General features: G+C 45.2%; 1 protein-coding gene across 1 annotated transcript in view; it reads right to left on the reverse strand.

Moving 5' to 3' along the window:
* The window catches only part of LOC120910648 (zinc finger protein 721-like), a gene marked incomplete at its 3' end in the record, with an annotated part of 78,869 nt that extends 64,360 nt beyond the window's left edge, over positions 1 to 14,509 (reverse strand). Inside the window, 2 exon segments of the mRNA XM_040322402.1 lie at positions 6,764 to 7,360; positions 14,472 to 14,509. Coding sequence (XP_040178336.1) covers positions 6,764 to 7,360; positions 14,472 to 14,509 — 635 coding nt within the window.
* Positions 14,510 to 18,863: the final 4,354 nt, after the last annotated feature.

Below are 18,863 nucleotides of genomic sequence, written 5' to 3' on the forward strand. Positions count from 1 at the left end.
TGAATGGATGAACTAAATAGGTGTTCACAGAGCTTTTTTCTCAGAAAATAGGTGCAGGAACTCAACCACGACCCCGTTCACATTTCACAAACAGTAGAAGGGTCTTAAAGGGGCATTAAATACCTAGATTGCATTCCATACATAGTGCAGAATTCAGGGGTTTACATACAGAGTGCAGAGCTGTCACTTGTAAACACAGAAACCAGACTTCTGTGTTTACAAGTGATTGTGGTGAGCAGGCACCAAAGCGTCTGAGCCAGAGGTGGTGCAACTGAGTTCCCCCAAGTTCCCCCTGAAAAAAAGCCCTGGGTGTTCAGCCAATTACAACTTTTGGCTACAATATTACTACCTCCTCTAAAGCCCTGCACACACGATCGGTTTGTCCGATGAAAACATACCGTTTTCATCTGACAAACCGATCGTGTGTGGGCACCATTGGTTTGTTTTTCATCGGTAAAAAAAAAATAGAACATGTTTTAAATTTTTCCTATAGATAAAAAAACGATAGAAAAAAAACGATCTGTGTGGAAGTCCATCGGTCAAAAATCCACGCATGCTCAGAATCAAGTCGACGCATGCTCGGAAGCATTGAACTTCATTTTTTTCAGCACATCGTAGTGTTTTACGTCAATGGCCCGGATTCAGAGAGCAATTGCGCCTGCATAACCATATTTACGCAGCGCAATTGCTTACTTGCGCCGGCATAACGAATGCTCCTGATTCAGGAACCTTGTTACGCCGACTGCAGCCTAAGATATGCGTGGCATAAGGCTCTTATGCCCGCATATCTTAGGCTGCATTCTTGCGATGGCCGCTAGGTGGCGTTCCCGTTGTGCTCAGCGTATAGTATGCAAATTGCATACTAACGCCGATTCACAACGTTACGTGAGCCCTACGTACGCAGTTTACGTCGTTTGCGTACGGCGGTTTTCGCGTAACGCTGCCCCTGCTATTAGCAGGGGCAGCCAATGTTACGTATACCCGTCGTTCCCGCGTCGCGAAATTTGAACTTTACGTAGTTTGCGTAAGTGATTCGTGAATGGCGCTGGACGCCATTCACGTTCACTTTGAAGCAAATGACGTCCTTGCGACGTCATTTGCCGCAATGCACGTCGGGAAAGTTTCCCGACGGAGCATGCGCTCTACGATCGGCGCGGGAACGCGCCTAATTTAAATGATTCCCGCCCCCTACGGGATCATTTAAATTGCGCGCGCTTACGCAGGGGCATTTTGCCGGAGCGCCCACGCAATTTACGGAGCTACTGCTCCGCGAATCGCGGGTAGCGCAGAAAATTTGCGGGGGCGCAGGGCAAAAACTGTGCCCTGCGCCTACGTAAAAAATGCGCATATCTTACTGAATCTACCCCACTGTGTTTTGGCACGGTCGGATTTTTGACTGATGGTGTGTAGACAAGACTGATGAAAGTCAGCTTGATCGGATATCCGACGAAAAAATCCATCGGATTAGATTCCATCAGATATCCGATCGTGTGTACGAGGCTTTAATGTTGCAGCATCCTGCTCAGGTTGGTTGATAGGAGGTTGGTTGCCACAAGTGTCCTAACAACCAGTGATGTACACCCACCAGGCTTATTCCGCTGTATACTGGGGATTTGCTGGTTGGCCAGTGAAAGTAAACAACATTTTAAAGCAAAAGTACAAAAAAAGTGTATGGACCCCCCACTACCAAGAAGTTCACACTAGATCCTTATTAGAGCATGGCTCCTCCTGATGTGATGTCTAGGGTGCGCGCACACCACAACACGGATCTCGGTAAAGAGCCTCTGACGGAGGCTCTTTACCACGTGATCAGCTGTATCCAATCACGGTGTCAGAATGTTTATACTGAAATATTAAAAATAGTATTGTATTTATGGAAATATGTAAATCTTTAATTTGGGAGATTTACAACTTCCTACAATATTAACAAGAAATTCTAAGTTCTTTGATCCGTGCTATCTGGCTTATCTGGCTGTCTTTATCATCTCTCCTCCCTGTATGGCTCCACCCCAGGAACTCTATATTAACCACTGCACTGCAGGTCTGCTTTGCTGATCAACGTTGTTTGTTAGTATTGTGTTCCTGCTTGCCGTGTGCTACGTTATGGAAGGTAGGTGGAAGTGGGGGTGAGCCATGCAAATGAGGCGTGACCCCATGCAAATGATGGGCCGAGCGCCAGACAGATACGTATCATGAACTGCGCATGCGTCGGGACGTGGACGCATCCCTCTGCGCATGCTCACAACCACGTCGGAAAAACTGCCTAAACTACGCCGGATCACTGCCTACGGCGTGAACGTAACCTACGCCCAGCCAGACACACGTCCAACGTAAAATACGCCGGCTTGTATTCCTTGATGCAGACCTTTGCATGTCTGCTGCTGGGTTGCACCTCCTTTATGGGGCATAACTTTACACCGGATGTACAACTTACGCGCACATCGTGTAGCCTGCGTCGGGCGCACGTACGTTCGTGAATAGCCGTATTTTCCTCATTTGCATATTTGAATGGCTGATCAATGGGAGCGTCACCCTGCGCCCAGCCTAAATGTGCGCCCACCCTACGCCGGTGTAGGCAAGTTACGTTGGCGGGATTAAGCCTGTTTTTAGGCGCATCTTAGTTTGTGGGTACGGCGCACAGATATGACGGCGCACAAGATACGTCGGCGTATCTTGTTCTACGTCGAATCTGGGCCTATATATTTAAATGGTTTTAGTTATGTGTATGCAAAAAACAATTCCATTACCAAAAGGTAGAATAAATAAACGAATACGTTACCAGTAGTTAAAGAAGTTTGTCAGTTTGAGAAGATCCCGTTACAGGACTCCTTCCAACATTGCTACATGTTTGCGTTCAAGATCTCCCCCTTCCAGCTTCCTTCAGATGTAGACCCCCGAGAGAGAGATCTTTTCAGAGAGAGAGTGCCTTCAGAGATTCCCCTGTGTGTCCTCGGTAACTGCTTTTTATTCCACCCCCTAAATGGCTGTGTGTGTCACATTACTACGCAACTGACGACGTCAAATGACAATGTTTTTAGTAGGTTGTCATAGCAACCAAATAAACGCCATCTTAAATAATTAAATATTTTTACCACCAGAGGGCAGTTGGGTATCAGGAATAATTTCTAATGTTAATTGACGTGACCTTTGCCCCTAGCTTGGTGAAATACCATTAATTGTTAAATACTGTCAAAACATGTGTCAGCCATCCTGGCTCTTTCTTAAATGTATAGTTGAGATAATGTTTGTGATCAACACTACCCCCGCACCATTAGCTAATGGTTTGGGAAATTCCTTGAAACTAATCACTGGAATGTAAGGCCCCGTACACACGGTCGGACAAAACCTATGAGAATGGACCGAGGTTCAGTTTTCCTTCGGTCCAAAATTTTAAAACATGCTTCAAAACCGAACCGATGGACCGCTGCCCGATCGGTCCAAACCGATGGTTAGTACAGAAAAGCATCGGTTCAAAACCCGCGCATGCTCAGAATCAAGTCGACACATGCTTGGAAGCATTGAACTTCGTTTTATTCAGCACGTCGTGTGTTTGACGTCACGCGTTCTGACCCGATCGGTTTTTGGAACGATGGTGTGTACGCATATCAGGCCGTCAGGCCACTTCGGCGGTGAACCGATGACAACGGTCCGTCGGACCATTCTCATCGGTTTGGATTAGCTGGATTAGCTGTAAATGTGATATCCAAGTATGTTATTTGTGTTGAAGACCAGGTAAATGGAAGGGATTCCTGAAGTTGAGTTTGTAAGTCCGGTGGAATTGAAATATTTAAAGCTGCCCGCATTCTCCACTAAAAAAAAAAAAATTAAAGCTTTCGATTTTTGGGGATTTATTATGAGCCCTGAAATTGATCCAAATTTGGTAAGAATGTCAATGAGGTTCAGAGCTGATATGACGGGTGAGGTGAGAAATATTAGGACATCATCGGCAAACATACACAATTTATGTTGGTGACCTCCTAGTTCTAGGCCTTTAATATTTGAATTAGAGCGTATTAATTGGGCAAGGGGTTCAAATTGCCAGTGCAAAAAGCAGAGGGGGAAGGGGGACACACCTGCCTAGTTCCTCTTACAATGACAAAGGGGTCTGAACGGTATCCAAAGTAGGAAACAAATGCTTTTGGGTTTTTGATATAAGGAGGATATCCAACTTGGAAAATGCGTTTCAAAACCCCACCGACATAAAACGGATGTAAGATAGGGCCATGAAAGCGAATCGAATGCCTTTTGTATGTCTATGGAGAGGAAGCAGGCAGGGATGTGGCGGGAAAGTGCCATATGTGATAAGAGAGTAGTGCGTCTTATGTTGTCGCCCACTTGTGTAGATGGAATAAACCCAGTCTGATCTTTATGTATCGGGGTTCCTAGAAGTCGGTTAGAAAGAATTTTAGCTGGCAACTTAGGCCCGGATTCAGGTAGATCCGCGCATTTTTACGGCGGCGTAGCCTATCGTATTTACGCTACGCCGCCGTAAGTCAGAGAGGCAAGTGCTGTATTCACAAAGCACTAAGTTACGGCGGCGTCGCGTAAATGGGGCCGGCGTAAGCGCGCCTAATTCAAATGAGGATGAGGGGGGCGTGTTTTATGTAAATTGTTGGTGACCCGACGTGATTGACGTTTTTTACGAACGGCGCATGCGCCGTCCGTGTACATATCCCAGTGTGCATTGATCCAAAGTACGCCGCAAGGACGTATTGGTTTCGAAGTGAACGTAAATTACGTCCAGCCCCATTCACGGACGACTTACGCAAACTACGTAAACATTTTCAAATTCCGACGGCCATACTTAACATTGGCTAGGGGGCATGTTTCTCTTTATGCGGCGTATCTCTTACGGAAACGGCGTATTTTTACTGCGACGGGCAAGCGTACGTTCGTGAATCGGTTTACCTAGTCATTTACATATACTACGCCAAAATCAACGGAAGCGCCACCTAGCGGCCAGCGGGAAAATTGCACCCTAAGATACGACGGTGCAGGCCGTCGTATCTTAGCTAGGTTTAAGTGTATCTCAGTTTGAGCATACACTTAAACTTACGACGGGCTTAGAGTTACGTTGGCGTATCTACTGATACGCCGGCGTAACTCTTTGTGAATCTGGGCCTTAATGTCTAAATGAAGTATGGATATCGGCCTATAATTGGACCAAGATGCATGATCTGCATTCGGCTTAGGTATCATATCTATGGATGCCAGGAGGGATTCACAAAGAAAGGAATGGTCTAAAAGAAGGGAGTTGAAGGCTTCAGCCAGGAGGGGGGCAGTATGGTAGCAAAATGCTTATAATAGGTTGCCGAGAAGCCATCTGGGCGTTTGTGTGCTTTCAATTTTTTAATTGCCCTGCACAGACTTCTAAATCAGTGATTGGTTTATCAAGATTTTCTTTTTTTTTTGAGTAACAGATAAAAAGAGGAGTTGGATGGAGGATAGAAGGGTATGAAAATAGTTGATCGAATTAAACATTTATTTCAATAAATTTAATTTTAAAAACAATAAGAAAACATGCCATAAATCAAAGACTAATCAATACAAAGGGCACAGTGCAGTGGGAGGTAGAAGGGCACAATACTGGGATCAGGAGGGCACAGTACAGGTTCTGGGATGCTTCCCATCCCATGACAGCTTAGTAAAAAGCGTGACTGTTCCGGCAGATTCGGGAAAGCTGAAAATTATGATGTAATGCAAGATTATCTTTGGGCCCCTATGCACCTGGTGCCCCTGGGCAGTGCCCATGCATTAAGACAGCCCTGGCAATATCCCTGGAATATCAATGAATCCTTATTGTGGGCTACTTCCATTAACTGCTCTTTAGTGCGGAAATAATGTAGTTTTATTACAATATACCTGGGGGAGGATTTTTTTTTTGGGGGGTGGGGGGGCAGGGTTCTATGGATCCTGTTCATCTCTAGGCATTCTATGGGTATTGCTGGAGCCAGTTCCTGGAATAGCGCCGTAACGGTAGATTGCAAGTCCTCTACAGCCTCTGGTATTCCACGGATCCGGAGATTAGTTCTTCTAGCTCTGTTTTCAAGATCTTCGAAGGCGAGAATAAAAGGGAAGAATTTTCTTCACCAAGAGCTTCCAGTTCATCATTGTGGTTATTGGTGATAAAATCGTGCCTAGTCAGCCACACTCATGTGTCCCCTATTTTTATTTTAAAAGGCCTAGAGGACCACCTTTTAAGTGGTGGGGTTAACGCGTTTCATGAGAAAACAGACTTCTTGCAAGAGTTTTCACCACAAAATGTACTTAGCCAATGAGAGGGAATGACTCCATTTTTATTTTTATCCTGCTATCAATGGCCAACACGGTACAACACTTCATCCATGTCTTTGGTGATCTCTGATCTCCTTATGAAGTGTTTCTTACATGATGAAGATCAGCCATGGAGTATATCTGAGGTGTATATCAGGGTGTGCTTCTTCCCCACATGTCCAGCAACATTCATTTACAAGACATTTCCCGCACTCACTAATACACCTCGAGGGTTGTGTGGGACCCCTGATGTACAGGAAGACAGGAGGAGGAACATTTCCCTCACTCAGGACAGGAAAGTGGCTTCACCACCATGTGTGATCTCTGGTGTGAGTTACGACTAGACGTCTGCGAAAAACATTTCCCGCACACAGAACAGGAAAAAGGCTTCTCCTCCGTGTGAATTCTCTTATGTCTGGAAAGATGGGACTTCCTTGAAAAACATTTCTCGCACTCAGGACAGGAAAAAGGCTTCTCCCCCATGTGACACCTTTGGTGGATGTTAAGACTGCGCTTGTCTGAAAAACATTTCCCGCACTCAGGACAGGAATAAGGCTTCTCCCCTGTGTGAGATCTTAGATGCCTGTTGAAATTGGACTTCTTTGAAAAACATTTCCCACACTCAGGACAGGAATGTGGCTTCTCCCCCGTGTGAAGTCTTTGATGTTTGGAAAGAGTAAACTTATCTAAAAAATATTTGCCGCACTCAGAACAGGAAAAAGGGAACTCCCCCGTGTGAGATCTCTGATGTGTGAAAAAATGGGACTTATGTGCAAAACATTTCCCACACTCAGGACAAGAATATAGCTTCTCCCCCGTGTGTGATCTCTGATGTGTGGAAAGACTGGACTTCTGTGAAAAACATTTTCCGCACTCAGAACAGGAAAAAGGCTTCTCCCCCGTGTGTGATCTCTGATGTGTGGAAAGATGGGACTTCTGTGAAAAACATTTTCCGCACTCAGAACAGGAAAAAGGCTTCTCCCCCGTGTGAGATCTCTGATGTATGGAAAGACTGGACTTATCTGAAAAACATTTCCCGCACTCAGAACAGGAAAAAAGCAACTCCCTCACGTGAGATCTCTGATGTCTGTAAAAATGGGACTTATGTGCAAAACATTTCCCACACTCAGGACAAGAATATGGCTTCTCCCCCGTGTGTGATCTCTGATGTATGGAAAGAATGGACTTCTGTGAAAAACATTTCCCGCACTCAGAACAGGAATACAGTTTCTCACCTGTGTGAGATTTTTTATGCTTATTAAGACTGCTTTTGCAACTGAAACACTTCCCGCACTCAGCACAGAAAAACTTCTTATCTGTTGGAAGGACGGCCCCGTCCCGCACAGTCTGAGATTCCTCAGTATAAGAGGAATACGATGGACCGGCACCGTCCCGCACAGTCTGAGGTTCCTCGGGATAAGAGGAATACGATGGTCCGGCACCGTCCCGCACAGTCTGAGGTTCCTCAGGATAAGAGGAATACGATGGTCCAGCACCGTCCCGCACAGTCTGAGGTTCCTCAGGATAAGAGGAATACGATGGTCCGGCACCGTCCCGCACAGTCTGAGGTTCCTCGGGATAAGAGGAATACGATGGTCCGGCACCGTCCCGCACAGTCTGAGGTTCCTCAGTATAAGAGGAATACGATGGTCCGGCACCGTCCCGCACAGTCTGAGGTTCCTCAGGATAAGAGGAATACGATGGTCCGGCACCGTCCCGCACAGTCTGAGGTTCCTCAGGATAAGAGGAATACGATGGTCCAGCACCGTCCCGCACAGTCTGAGGTTCCTCAGGATAAGAGGAATACGATGGTCCGGCACCGTCCCGCACAGTCTGAGGTTCCTCGGGATAAGAGGAATACGATGGTCCGGCACCGTCCCGCACAGTCTGAGGTTCCTCAGCATAAGAGGAATACGATGGTCCATCTACACTGTGTGGTGCCGGAATGACATTTGAGGTAGTCGGGTTTTCTCCTGGACTATACTGTGTGATGTCCTCATCTTCTACTTTACAGTCTGGAGACAAAGTGAGACAATCCTCTGAGGTTTTCCTCATCTCCCGTCCATCTACTAAAATAGAAATACAAAGATTATTACTAGACATCAGCTGATTGGTTCCCCTAAACCAGGACTCCGCCCACATCAGGCAGCTTTGTCTCTGAGGATCTTACAATTCCCCCCTCCAGGTAACTAGTAAATGGGTCCTCTGATCTCCTACCAGATCATTTCTTTATTCCTGGACCTTAGTCAGAGAGTGAGGAAACAACGAGAACTGTCTTTTATAGGAGTGACAGTGATGAGGGGATCATAGGACGAGGGTCCTTTGGGTCTGGGATGAATATTAAGAGGAACCCCAAACAAAAAACAAAAAAAAAAAATGCGTGGGGGTCCCCCCCAAAATCCATACCAGGCCCTTATCCGAGCACGCAACCTGGCAGGCCACAGGAAAAGAGGGGGGACAAGAGAGTGCCCCCCCCCTTCCTGAATCATACCAGGCCACATGCCCTCAACATGGGGAGGGTGCTTTGGGGAAGGGGGGTTCTGCGCCCCCCCCCACTCCAAAGCACCTTGTCCCCACATTGATGGGGACAAGGGCCTCATCCCCACAACCCCTGCCTGGTGGTTGTGGGGATCTGCAGGCGGGGGGCTTATCGGAATCTGGAAGCCCCCCTTTAACAAGTGGACCCCCAGATCCGGGGGCCCCCCTATGTGAATTGGTTACGGGGTACATTGTACCCCCCATTTCACCAAAAAAATCATTTTTTTTACAAAAGACACTTCGGGACAAGTCCTTTATTATAAAAAAAAAAAAAAAAAAGTCCAGCTGTGTAAATCCATCTTGCGCCGTCCGACCAAAAAATAAAAAATAAAAAGCTGCAACAGTTCCACCTCCATGGGAGGCTCCGCCGAGTGATGCTTCTCCCGCCGGTGACAGCTGTTGTAAACAGGTGGCCCCGCCCACAGTTATTTGTCACCAGGTGGCCCCGCCCGCTGCTATATAACAGCTGTCAAAGCTAAAGAAGCGTCAGTCGGCGGGAGCCTCTTAGGGACGCGGAGCTGTTGCGGCTTTTTTTTTTCTTCGGTTCGTCGCGGCGGAATAGAAGATGAATGGACATCGCTGGACATTTGAATTTTTTTTAATAAAAGACTCGTCTGTCTTTTTTACAATTTTTTTAAATAGTCCCCGTTATCAATTCACATACGGGGGGGGGGGGCAGGATCTGGGAGTCCTCTTGTTAAAGGGGGCTTCAATATTCCGATAAGCCCCCCACCGGGCAAGGGTTGTGGGGATGAGGCCCTTGTCACCATCAAAATGGGGACAAGGTGCTTTGGGGTAGGGGCGGGGTGCAGAAAGGGCCTGTTAATGGACTGGGGGGGGGGGGGGGGAAATCAATGCCGTTTTTTTTAATGAGTTTTATCTGTATTGCCGGGACCCGACAATTCATTATAGCCGCGATCAGTTAAATAACGTTTTTCCTTTAGAAAATGTCATTTTGTGCAGGGACTGTTCTACACACGGGAAACACGCGCCACTTTACAGGCATACTGTAGACACCCCCTAGGTACGAAATTTAAAGGAACATTTCACTTTTATTGTTTCACTTTAAGCAGTATTAAAATCACTGCACCCGAAACATTTTTGCATTGATACATGTCCCCTGGGGCAGGACCCGGGTCCCCAAACCCATTTTAGGACAATAACTTGCATATTTACCTTTAAAATTAGCACTTTTGATTCCTCCCATAGACTTCTAAAGGGTGTTCCACGGCTTTCGAATTTGCCGCGAACACCCCAAATTGTTCGCTATTCGTCAAACACCTGATGTTGGAGTCGAACTTACGTACAACTCCAACATCAGGCTCATCCCTAGTGAACAGTATGGGTGGAGGAATGGATTTAGTGTTAATGACCCACCTGTGCTGATCTCTGTAGGAGTGTCCTCCTCTATAAATGTCCCCGTTATTCCATCCTCCTCCATAGACTGCTGATCATCCCTCACATACGTCTCTTCTTCTTCTTCTGATTTCACCTCAAATTCTATATCGATTGGATCTCCACTCTAAACCAATAGAATGAGAGAGAATATCATCTGTAAGATATAAACTTACATACAAAATCCACACATCATCTCCACCAGTCCATGTTCTAGATGCTCCGCCCCACTGACCTTGTAACAGTGGGGGATGGTGTGACCTTCCTGTGTGGAATCCCGGGAATACAGAGGATGGGGACATCTCTCTGGGGGGTTCCTGGTATTAGGTGGCTCCATCATATCCTTGTGTCCTTCTGAATACTCCTCCATCACTCCATACTCCTCATCCTCCTCTTTATGCTCTTCTTTAATATCAATATTATCATCCCCGAGGTTTCCACTCTGAATATATAATAAAACATTCATTATAATAAACATGTTTGTGTATAAATCATAACCATCAATAATTGTTCCTCATCTACCCGATGATGGTGGGGGATGGTGTGACCTTCCTGTGTGGAATCCCGGGAATACAGAGGACGGGGACATCTCTCTGGTGGGTTCCCATTACTGGATCCATCTGTAGGAAACACACACACTGACTGAATACATTGTTTCTATGTGTTTATCAGATGATGGGGGATCTAGGTGGAGCCTCCGTACTGCTCTCTCCTTTACAATAAAGTCTCCTCTTACCCGGTGATGTGAGGGGCGGCTGATTGTCCATCATGACGTCCTTGTAGAGATCCTTGTGTCCTTCTAAATACTCCCACTCCTCCATGGAGAAATAGACAGTGACATCCTGACACCTTATAGGAACCTGACACACACAATGATACAGTCACCATCCAGACACACCCCTTGTCTGTTACTGGATAATGTCCCAGAATCCTCCTCACCTCTCCTGTCAGCAGCTCCATCATCTTCTTGGTGACTTCTAGAATCTTCTCCATGTTGTGTCTCTCGGGTTTCAGGGAGTCACATGGAGGCACTGTGATGGTCATATGATCACCGGACTTCACAAGAGGAAATCTCTGTATTGGAGAACCAATAGGAATATCATGTTAGAATCCCAGAATCCTCCTCACCTCTCCGGTCAGGTCTGTGTATTATTAATAGAGATAAGAGTGATGTCATGTGACCTCCCAGAATCCTCCTCACCTCTCCGGTCAGGTCTGTGTATTATTAATAGAGATAAGAGTGATGTCATGTGACCTACCAGAATCCTCCTCACCTCTCCTGTCAGGTCTGTGTTTTATTAATAGAGATAAGAGTGATGTCATGTGACCTCCCAGAATCCTCCTCACCTCTCCGGTTAGCAGGTAGATGATCTCCAGGGTGAGGTTTAGTATCTTCTCAGTCATGTGACTCCGGTCCTCCTCCATCCTCATTGGTCATGTGATCTATACAGGTTACATGTAGAACAATAATTGATAGGAGAGAATGATCTGGACTGTACTGGTTGTACAATATTAGGATGGGGGTGTATGGGGGATAATATGAGGGTTTATATCATGTAAGAACAGCCCCCCCCTAGTGGGATTACACATAAAGAAACATTCCTTTTAGCATTAGTAATGGTTTTAGTGTCCGGGCGCCTCTAACCCTTTGTCTATAGAAACCCCCCATCCCCAATAAGACAGGTATAATCCATTCGTATAGACGGATGAGGTGAGAAGGTGATTGGTGGGAAATGTGACACATCTCCAATATGAGGAGAATTCTCCATGGGGAATGTTTTGCCCCTGAAGGGGTTAATCTAGGTCTCCACACTATATATGTGTGTATCATCATCTTCTGGAGATAAAAGACGTCACAGTGACTATGGAGGAAGAGGACGGACATGACGGGGTTACTGGGTGTAAATAGAAAATAAGATCTTATTACCTCCTCTGCTACCACTTCCAGCAATGTTTTCCCTATTCGTTATCCCGAATCACCTCTCACCCGGAACTTCCTATTTATACCTGACATCTCTTCCTGTTCGTATCTGACATCACTTCCTGTCTTCCATAGAGACTTCTTTTCTCTATGGTAGAAGTTAGATCACCACCTTGTGAATCTCAGAGGAACTGCAGTCCCGAGAAACGTCTCATAGTGTGAACACGGCCTTGTGCTGTGTGTGTATGTATTGTATATCCTTATAGATGGGTCATCTCCACTCCCACCAAGGGGGAGAGAAATATATTACTGCCTAGTCCAGACTTTCTCAGCCAGGGTTCCTCCAAAGGGTTCTAGGGGTTCCTTGAGCAATGAACAATTTCTGTCTCTCTAACAACTGACACCAATGATCTGTAAGGAGGGCAGTCTTCCCACTGATGACAATGTAAGAATGTCCTTATCCACTGATCACTGATATAAGGGGGTCCTTCTGTCATTGGTCATCAATGTAAGGGACCACTACACTGACCAGAGATGTAAGAGGGTCCTTCTCCCATTGGTCACCACTGTAAGAGACCAATAAACAGACCACTAAAACTAGAGCTCTGGGTTTGGACAGAACCCATGTTTGAACAGAATTTGGCTTGTTTAGGTGGATGGCGAATGGATGAACTAAATAGGTGTTCAGCCAATTCCATCTTCTGGCTGCAGTATTACCACCGCCTCTAAATGTGGCAGCTTCCTGCTCAGGTTGGTTGATAGGAGGTTGGTTGTCACAAGTGTCCGAATACCCAGTGATGTACACCCACCAGGCTTATTCAGCTGTATACTGGGGATTTGCTGGTTGGCCAAAATATTAAAAGAAGCACAAAAAACCCCCTCCGCTAAGACATTAGTAGCCAGGGGTTGCTACTAAAGTTATTATGTTGAGTAGTTTATTGTTCCTTAAGTAAGGGTTTGTCTCCCTCTAGTGACCGCTGAACTCTATCAGGATCTTCCTTCTGTTTAATAAGCAAACAGTTATGCATTGTGGGATATGTAGTTTGATGAGGAGGTGACTCATGTTGTTAAATCAGTCTGGGAACTACTAGACCCACAATGCCAGGTCACAGACCCACAATGCCAAGTTACAGAACAGCCTGCTGGTTAAAGAGATAAAAGGACAGGCGTGGCTTGTTTTCGGCCTCTCTGGACGCCATTCAATTGCCAGCAGGAGGTCTGTGTGTGTGACCAGGAGTGAGAGACTGCGGCCTACAGCAGAGAGTCGGATTGACTGTGGACGGCTCTGCTAATCTAGCGGGTGGATCGGCCTGCGCTTCGGAGCGTTTTCGGACCATCTGCCTTCCTGCCCATCTGGAGTGGCAGCACGGCGTGGTGGAGCCATCTTTACTGTCAGAAGCACCAGGAGGGGATTCCGGACAGAGTCTGCCAGCCAGCTGGGATCCACAGTGGTGAGAGGGCACCTGCCTATCTAAGTAGTGACTGCAGTATCGCTGAGTGAGTTTCTTTCCTACAGACTGCTGCTGAGACCTGTAGTTCCACGGCTGTGGATCTGCTGCACCTGAGCATCTTACAACCAGACTTTGGGGCCTTGCTTTCCTTTCCCCCATGCTGTAAGGTCAGTACTGTATAACTCACATATTAAAGGAATTACAAGTGGAAATAGTTCTTCAGCTAAGGAATCCATAGCCTCGTATTTCTACAGTCATTGCTTTCCCTCTGTTTCTCTTGGATTACAAAGAATTACACAACTCAACACTGCAGTATAAAATAAGCTAGCTGAAGACAAACTGGAACTTGAGGAACATTCACCACTTTATTCCTTTACAACGCTTACTGCTCTACATTGGAGAAGTGCTCTGAGCTGCAACCTAGGGGGAGCCATTTAGTGAGATATAGTTAGAACTTGTATTGTATTACTGTATTCACTGTTGTGCATTCTCTTAGTGCATTGGTCTGTGTGCTGAGGCCTCAGTGGGAAGGTATTCAATACATGTGTGAAAATGTATTGAAGATCTATCTCCCTGTGTACCTGTTCACATATACCCTCATCAGGTTGTTACTGGGTACAAGTGTATGATATCATTGTATTGAACAAATACCTCAGTCAGTCATAAACTGTGTTTATTCAGTGTTTAATTGTACCATTCCGTTGTGTTATCTTTTACCGTAGTAAACATTCTTTGAGTGGTTCAGTGACTTTGATATATTCATTATCGAATTGGTATTTTTCAATGGAACCCAAGGTGTCAGAGGTAAGAGTGGGTCTGCAGAGTCGGGGTGGCCAGTGGGGTATAGAGTCAATCAGCAGCCCCCATGGGGGTACAGCTACATTTGGAGATACCCCATCTCAGATGATGCGTCCAGAGTGGAAGAGACCATGGACTCAGCCACAGCCGCACAGTGGAGTCAGGAGTATGGGAGTCGGCCAGAGCAAACCATAGTTCTGAGATTACCAGGAGTCCGGTGGTTTGACAGGGAGGTACGGCAGTTGATGAGGAAGGTCGCTCCGGAAAAGGGGTCCTACCTCTTGGACCTGAAACATGAGTTTGAGAAAGACTGCCCTGATAGAATGGAAGGAGAATATTCCGGCTGAGTTCCAGAAGGGTGTTGTGAGCTTTATATGCCACATGAGTTTGACTCGAACATCGACTCTGCAGACCAATTCTTACCTCTGACACCTTGGGTTCCATTGAAAAATACCACGTCGGTAATGAATAAGACCCAATTTTTCTGCCCCTGTTTAACAGAGGTGCGTAATTAACATTTTTGATCTAATATTTAACAGCAGGGCCCATTCCTACGGCCACCAAGAGTAACTGTGTGAGGCTTTACAGTGTTGTGGCACCACCACCACTGCCTAAGGCCCAATTTTTCAGCCCCTGTTTAACAGTGGCATGTAATTACATGTAACATACTTTCAAACATTACATTACAGCCGCAAGCAGTTTTAAATTACTTTTTTTTCCTTTAGAATTTTTATTTGGCTGCGGGACAGTTCTAAACATGGGAAGAAACGCGCCACTTTAGAGGCATACTATAGACAACCCCCAGGTACGATATTTAATGGAATATTTTACTTTTATTGTTTCACTTTAAGCATTATTATAATCACTGCTCCCGAGAACTGCAGTTTTAAAACTTTTGTTGCATTGATACATGTCCCCTGGGGCGGGACCCGGGGCCCCAAACACTTTTTATGACAATAACTTGCATATAAACCTTTAAAATTAGCACTTTAGATTTTTCACGTTCGTGTCCCATAGACTTTAACAGTGTTTTTTTGCCAGTTTGCATGTTCTGCCGCAAACCGAACCGGGGGTGTTCGGCTCTTCCCTATAAATTAGACAGATAACGGAGAAGCCGCAGATGTCACTCGCTAACAAGCTTTTAGATGTTTTACGAAGTTCCAAGGAATGTCTATACAAGAGGAAATCTATATGTTGTAAACGCCTAGAAGAGGCCACTTGGCATCCTGGCGTGAGTCGCTCCTTTCCCTGGTGAAATAAAAGGTTTGTTTTCCTGGAGTCCGTGTCCGGAGTCCATTCCTGGTTTCCCAGAACTCAAAGAGCCGTTTTGCTGCAACATTTATCTGGTGCATTGGCCGGGAAACCAGGTGTGACGGCTGTGACAGGTGACAACACCACCAGCAATTCTTCTCATTCCACCGACACACACAACCTTTTTTTTCTCTTCAATACATTTTTTTATTATAATTTTTACTTTTAAACAGATTACAGTCATAGAATCAGGAAATAGTAAAAAGGTAGAAATGCGATTGGTCAGGAAAATGACTTGTCTGGAATGTGGAGGCGGAGTCATACAATACACAACGTGTTCCATTATTATAACAAAGTATTGTAGAAAAGATCACACCATAGAAAATGGGGGAAAAGGAGAAAATAAACCCGGATATTAAGGGGAAATGTGTGTACGAGGAACACCTTAACAATCACCACCATTTTATTCTCCAGGGCCTCTGCTATCAGATAATATATGTTTGGGGGGTTTATCTAATCTTCAGGCCCAAAATTTGCAAAAACATCTGACAGTGAAAGGGTTAATGTGAGCTAGATGGGATCACTCTGCTGTGCTCACACATTAGAGCTCCTCCTAGCTGCAGCCTGGTAATAACATTGCTAGGAGGTCTATTCATTTATCTGCTCCATACTTCCCATCTTTATATAAACGTCTCCTGACATTTAGGGGTCTATTCATAAAATATGTGCATAGCAAATCCCCCGGGGAAAGTCCATGTACATTCCTTCTGTGTGAATGGGGGGAAGATGAATGTTATTAGGATATTTGCTGTGCTGGTCGAACGGTTTCCATTCATTTACAATGGAAATGATTGCATTTGGCCACTAGATGGAGATCATTTCTATGGTACTTAGCGCCATCTAATGGCCAAATGTGGTATTTTCTGTTTTACGTCAATGGCCGGTATTAAAACCACTAGATGGAGCCAATGATCCAATATGTGTCTTGATTTGACCAATGCGTGCCACAATTGTTCAACAATTCTTAAAAAAAAGATCCCTAAATGTCAGTGCAATCTTCCAACACAAAATGTACTCAGCCAATGAGAGGGAATGACTTCATTTTTATTTTTAAAAAGCCTAGAGGACCGCCTTTTAAGTGGTGGGTTTAACGTGTTTCGTCCTGGAAGACGACTTGAGAAAACGGACCTCTTGCAAGAGTTTACACCACAAAATGACTTTTTCGTTTTAAACATTTTATTGAAAGAAATACAGTACAAAATCCTCAGACAAATATTTGTAGTATAAACAAAAACAAGTAGAAATATGAGAAACAAGGCTTCTCAATACCTTATACAGAAAATTGATATTTCCATAAACTTATACAATTCCATGTTTAATTCAAGAAAAATATTGTTAGAATAAAGAAAACATGTAAGGCAAACTAGTAAAAATGTTAATCTCTAGGTGATATAAAATAATAAGAAGTTTATGTCTGGAGGAGACCCGGTTTTCCATTAGGTTAGTGAAAAAACAAACATAGTTAAATACGGGGTAGTGGGGGAGAAACATATTTCAGATCCAGGACCAAGATCCCACCACGTGGCTTGGTATATCCCGGTGAAAGCAACTAATAAACAAGCCATCCCAAAAGTCTCCGAAGTTAAAATCTATCTTAGGTAGTAATTAACTATTAGTTTAAGTTTTAGTATGTGAAGAACCAATAAGTCGTTAAGGTAGGGGGGGGGGCTTGTGAAGAAAAAAGTGGTGGACGGCAGACGTAGCCAGAATGAGTGAGCGGTCGGTAAGTCCAGGGTATAGTATGAAAGATGGTATATGAGACGGGTATATAGTCTCAGGTTAATATTAGGGATAAATCAAGACCAGGTGGTAGGTAATGTTCAATCCATGGGAGCCGTAGTGACTCAAACTTGGGTGAATTATCAAGTAGGAGTGCCTCCGTTTTGGCGTGAATCATTGCCTGAGTTACTCGAGTTTAACTGATACTGTGCATAACGTATTTGTTTTCCCGGGCTTTTGCAATAGTTTGTTTTGCAGCTGTAGTAACTGTGGGCCAGATCCACATACATTTACACTTGCGCCGCGTATCCGCCGTACCTTACCTGGCGTACTTTCAAATCCACAAAGATTTTGCGCCGTAAGTTACGGCGGCGTAGTGTATTTCTGGCGGCGGAATTCAAATCGGCGATCAGGGGGCGGGTTTCATTTAAATGAAGCACGTCCCCGCGCCGAACGAACTACGCATGCGCCGTCCCTAAAATATCCCGGCGTGCATTGCTCTAAATGACGTCGCAAGGACGTCTCTGGTTTTGACGTGGACGTAAATCACGTCCAGCACCATTCACGGACGACTTACGCAAACGACGTAAATTTATAAATTTTGACGCGGGAACGACGCCCATACTTAACATTGGTTGCGCCTCATATAGCTGGGGCAACTTTACGCCGGGAAAAGCCTAACGTAAACGTCGTAACTTTACTGCGTCGGCAGCGCGTACGTTCGGGAATTCGCGTATCTAGCTAATTTGCATACTCGACGGGGAAATGGACGGAAGCGCCACCTAGCGGGCAAAAAAAAAAAAATTGCAGTTAAGATCCGACGGCGTAAGAGACTTACGCCTGTCGGATCTAATGGATATCTATTCGTAACTGATTCTAAGAATCAGTCGCATAGATACGACGGCCCAGATTAGGAATTACGACGGTGTACATGGCGCTACAACCTCGTAAGCCCTTTGAGAATCTGGGCCTTAATGTCTAAATGAAGTATGGATATCGGCCTATAAATGGACCAAGATGCATGATCCGCATTCGGCTTAGATATCCTAGCTATGGATGCCAGGAGGGATTCACAACAAAAGGAATGGCCTAAAAGAAGGAAGTTGAAGGCTTCAGCCAGAAGGGGGGGGGGGGGCCAGTATGGTAGCAAAATGCTTATAATAGGTTGCCGAGAAGCCATCTGGGCGTTTGTGTGCTTTCAATGATTTAATTGCCCTGCACAGACTTTTAAATCAGTGATTGGTTTATCAAGATTTTCTTTTTGAGTAACAGGTAAAGAGGGGAGTTGAATGGAGCATAGAAGGGTATGAAAATAGTTGATAGAATTAAACATTTATTTAGTAGTATTCTCAATAAATTCTATTTTAAAACAATAAGAAAACATGCCATAAATCAAAGACTAATCAATACAAAGGGCACAGTGCGGTGGGAGGTAGAAGGGCACAATACTGGGATCA

This window comes from Rana temporaria, chromosome 8 (genome assembly GCF_905171775.1).
Source record: "Rana temporaria chromosome 8, aRanTem1.1, whole genome shotgun sequence".
Taxonomy (NCBI): Eukaryota; Metazoa; Chordata; class Amphibia; order Anura; family Ranidae; genus Rana; species Rana temporaria.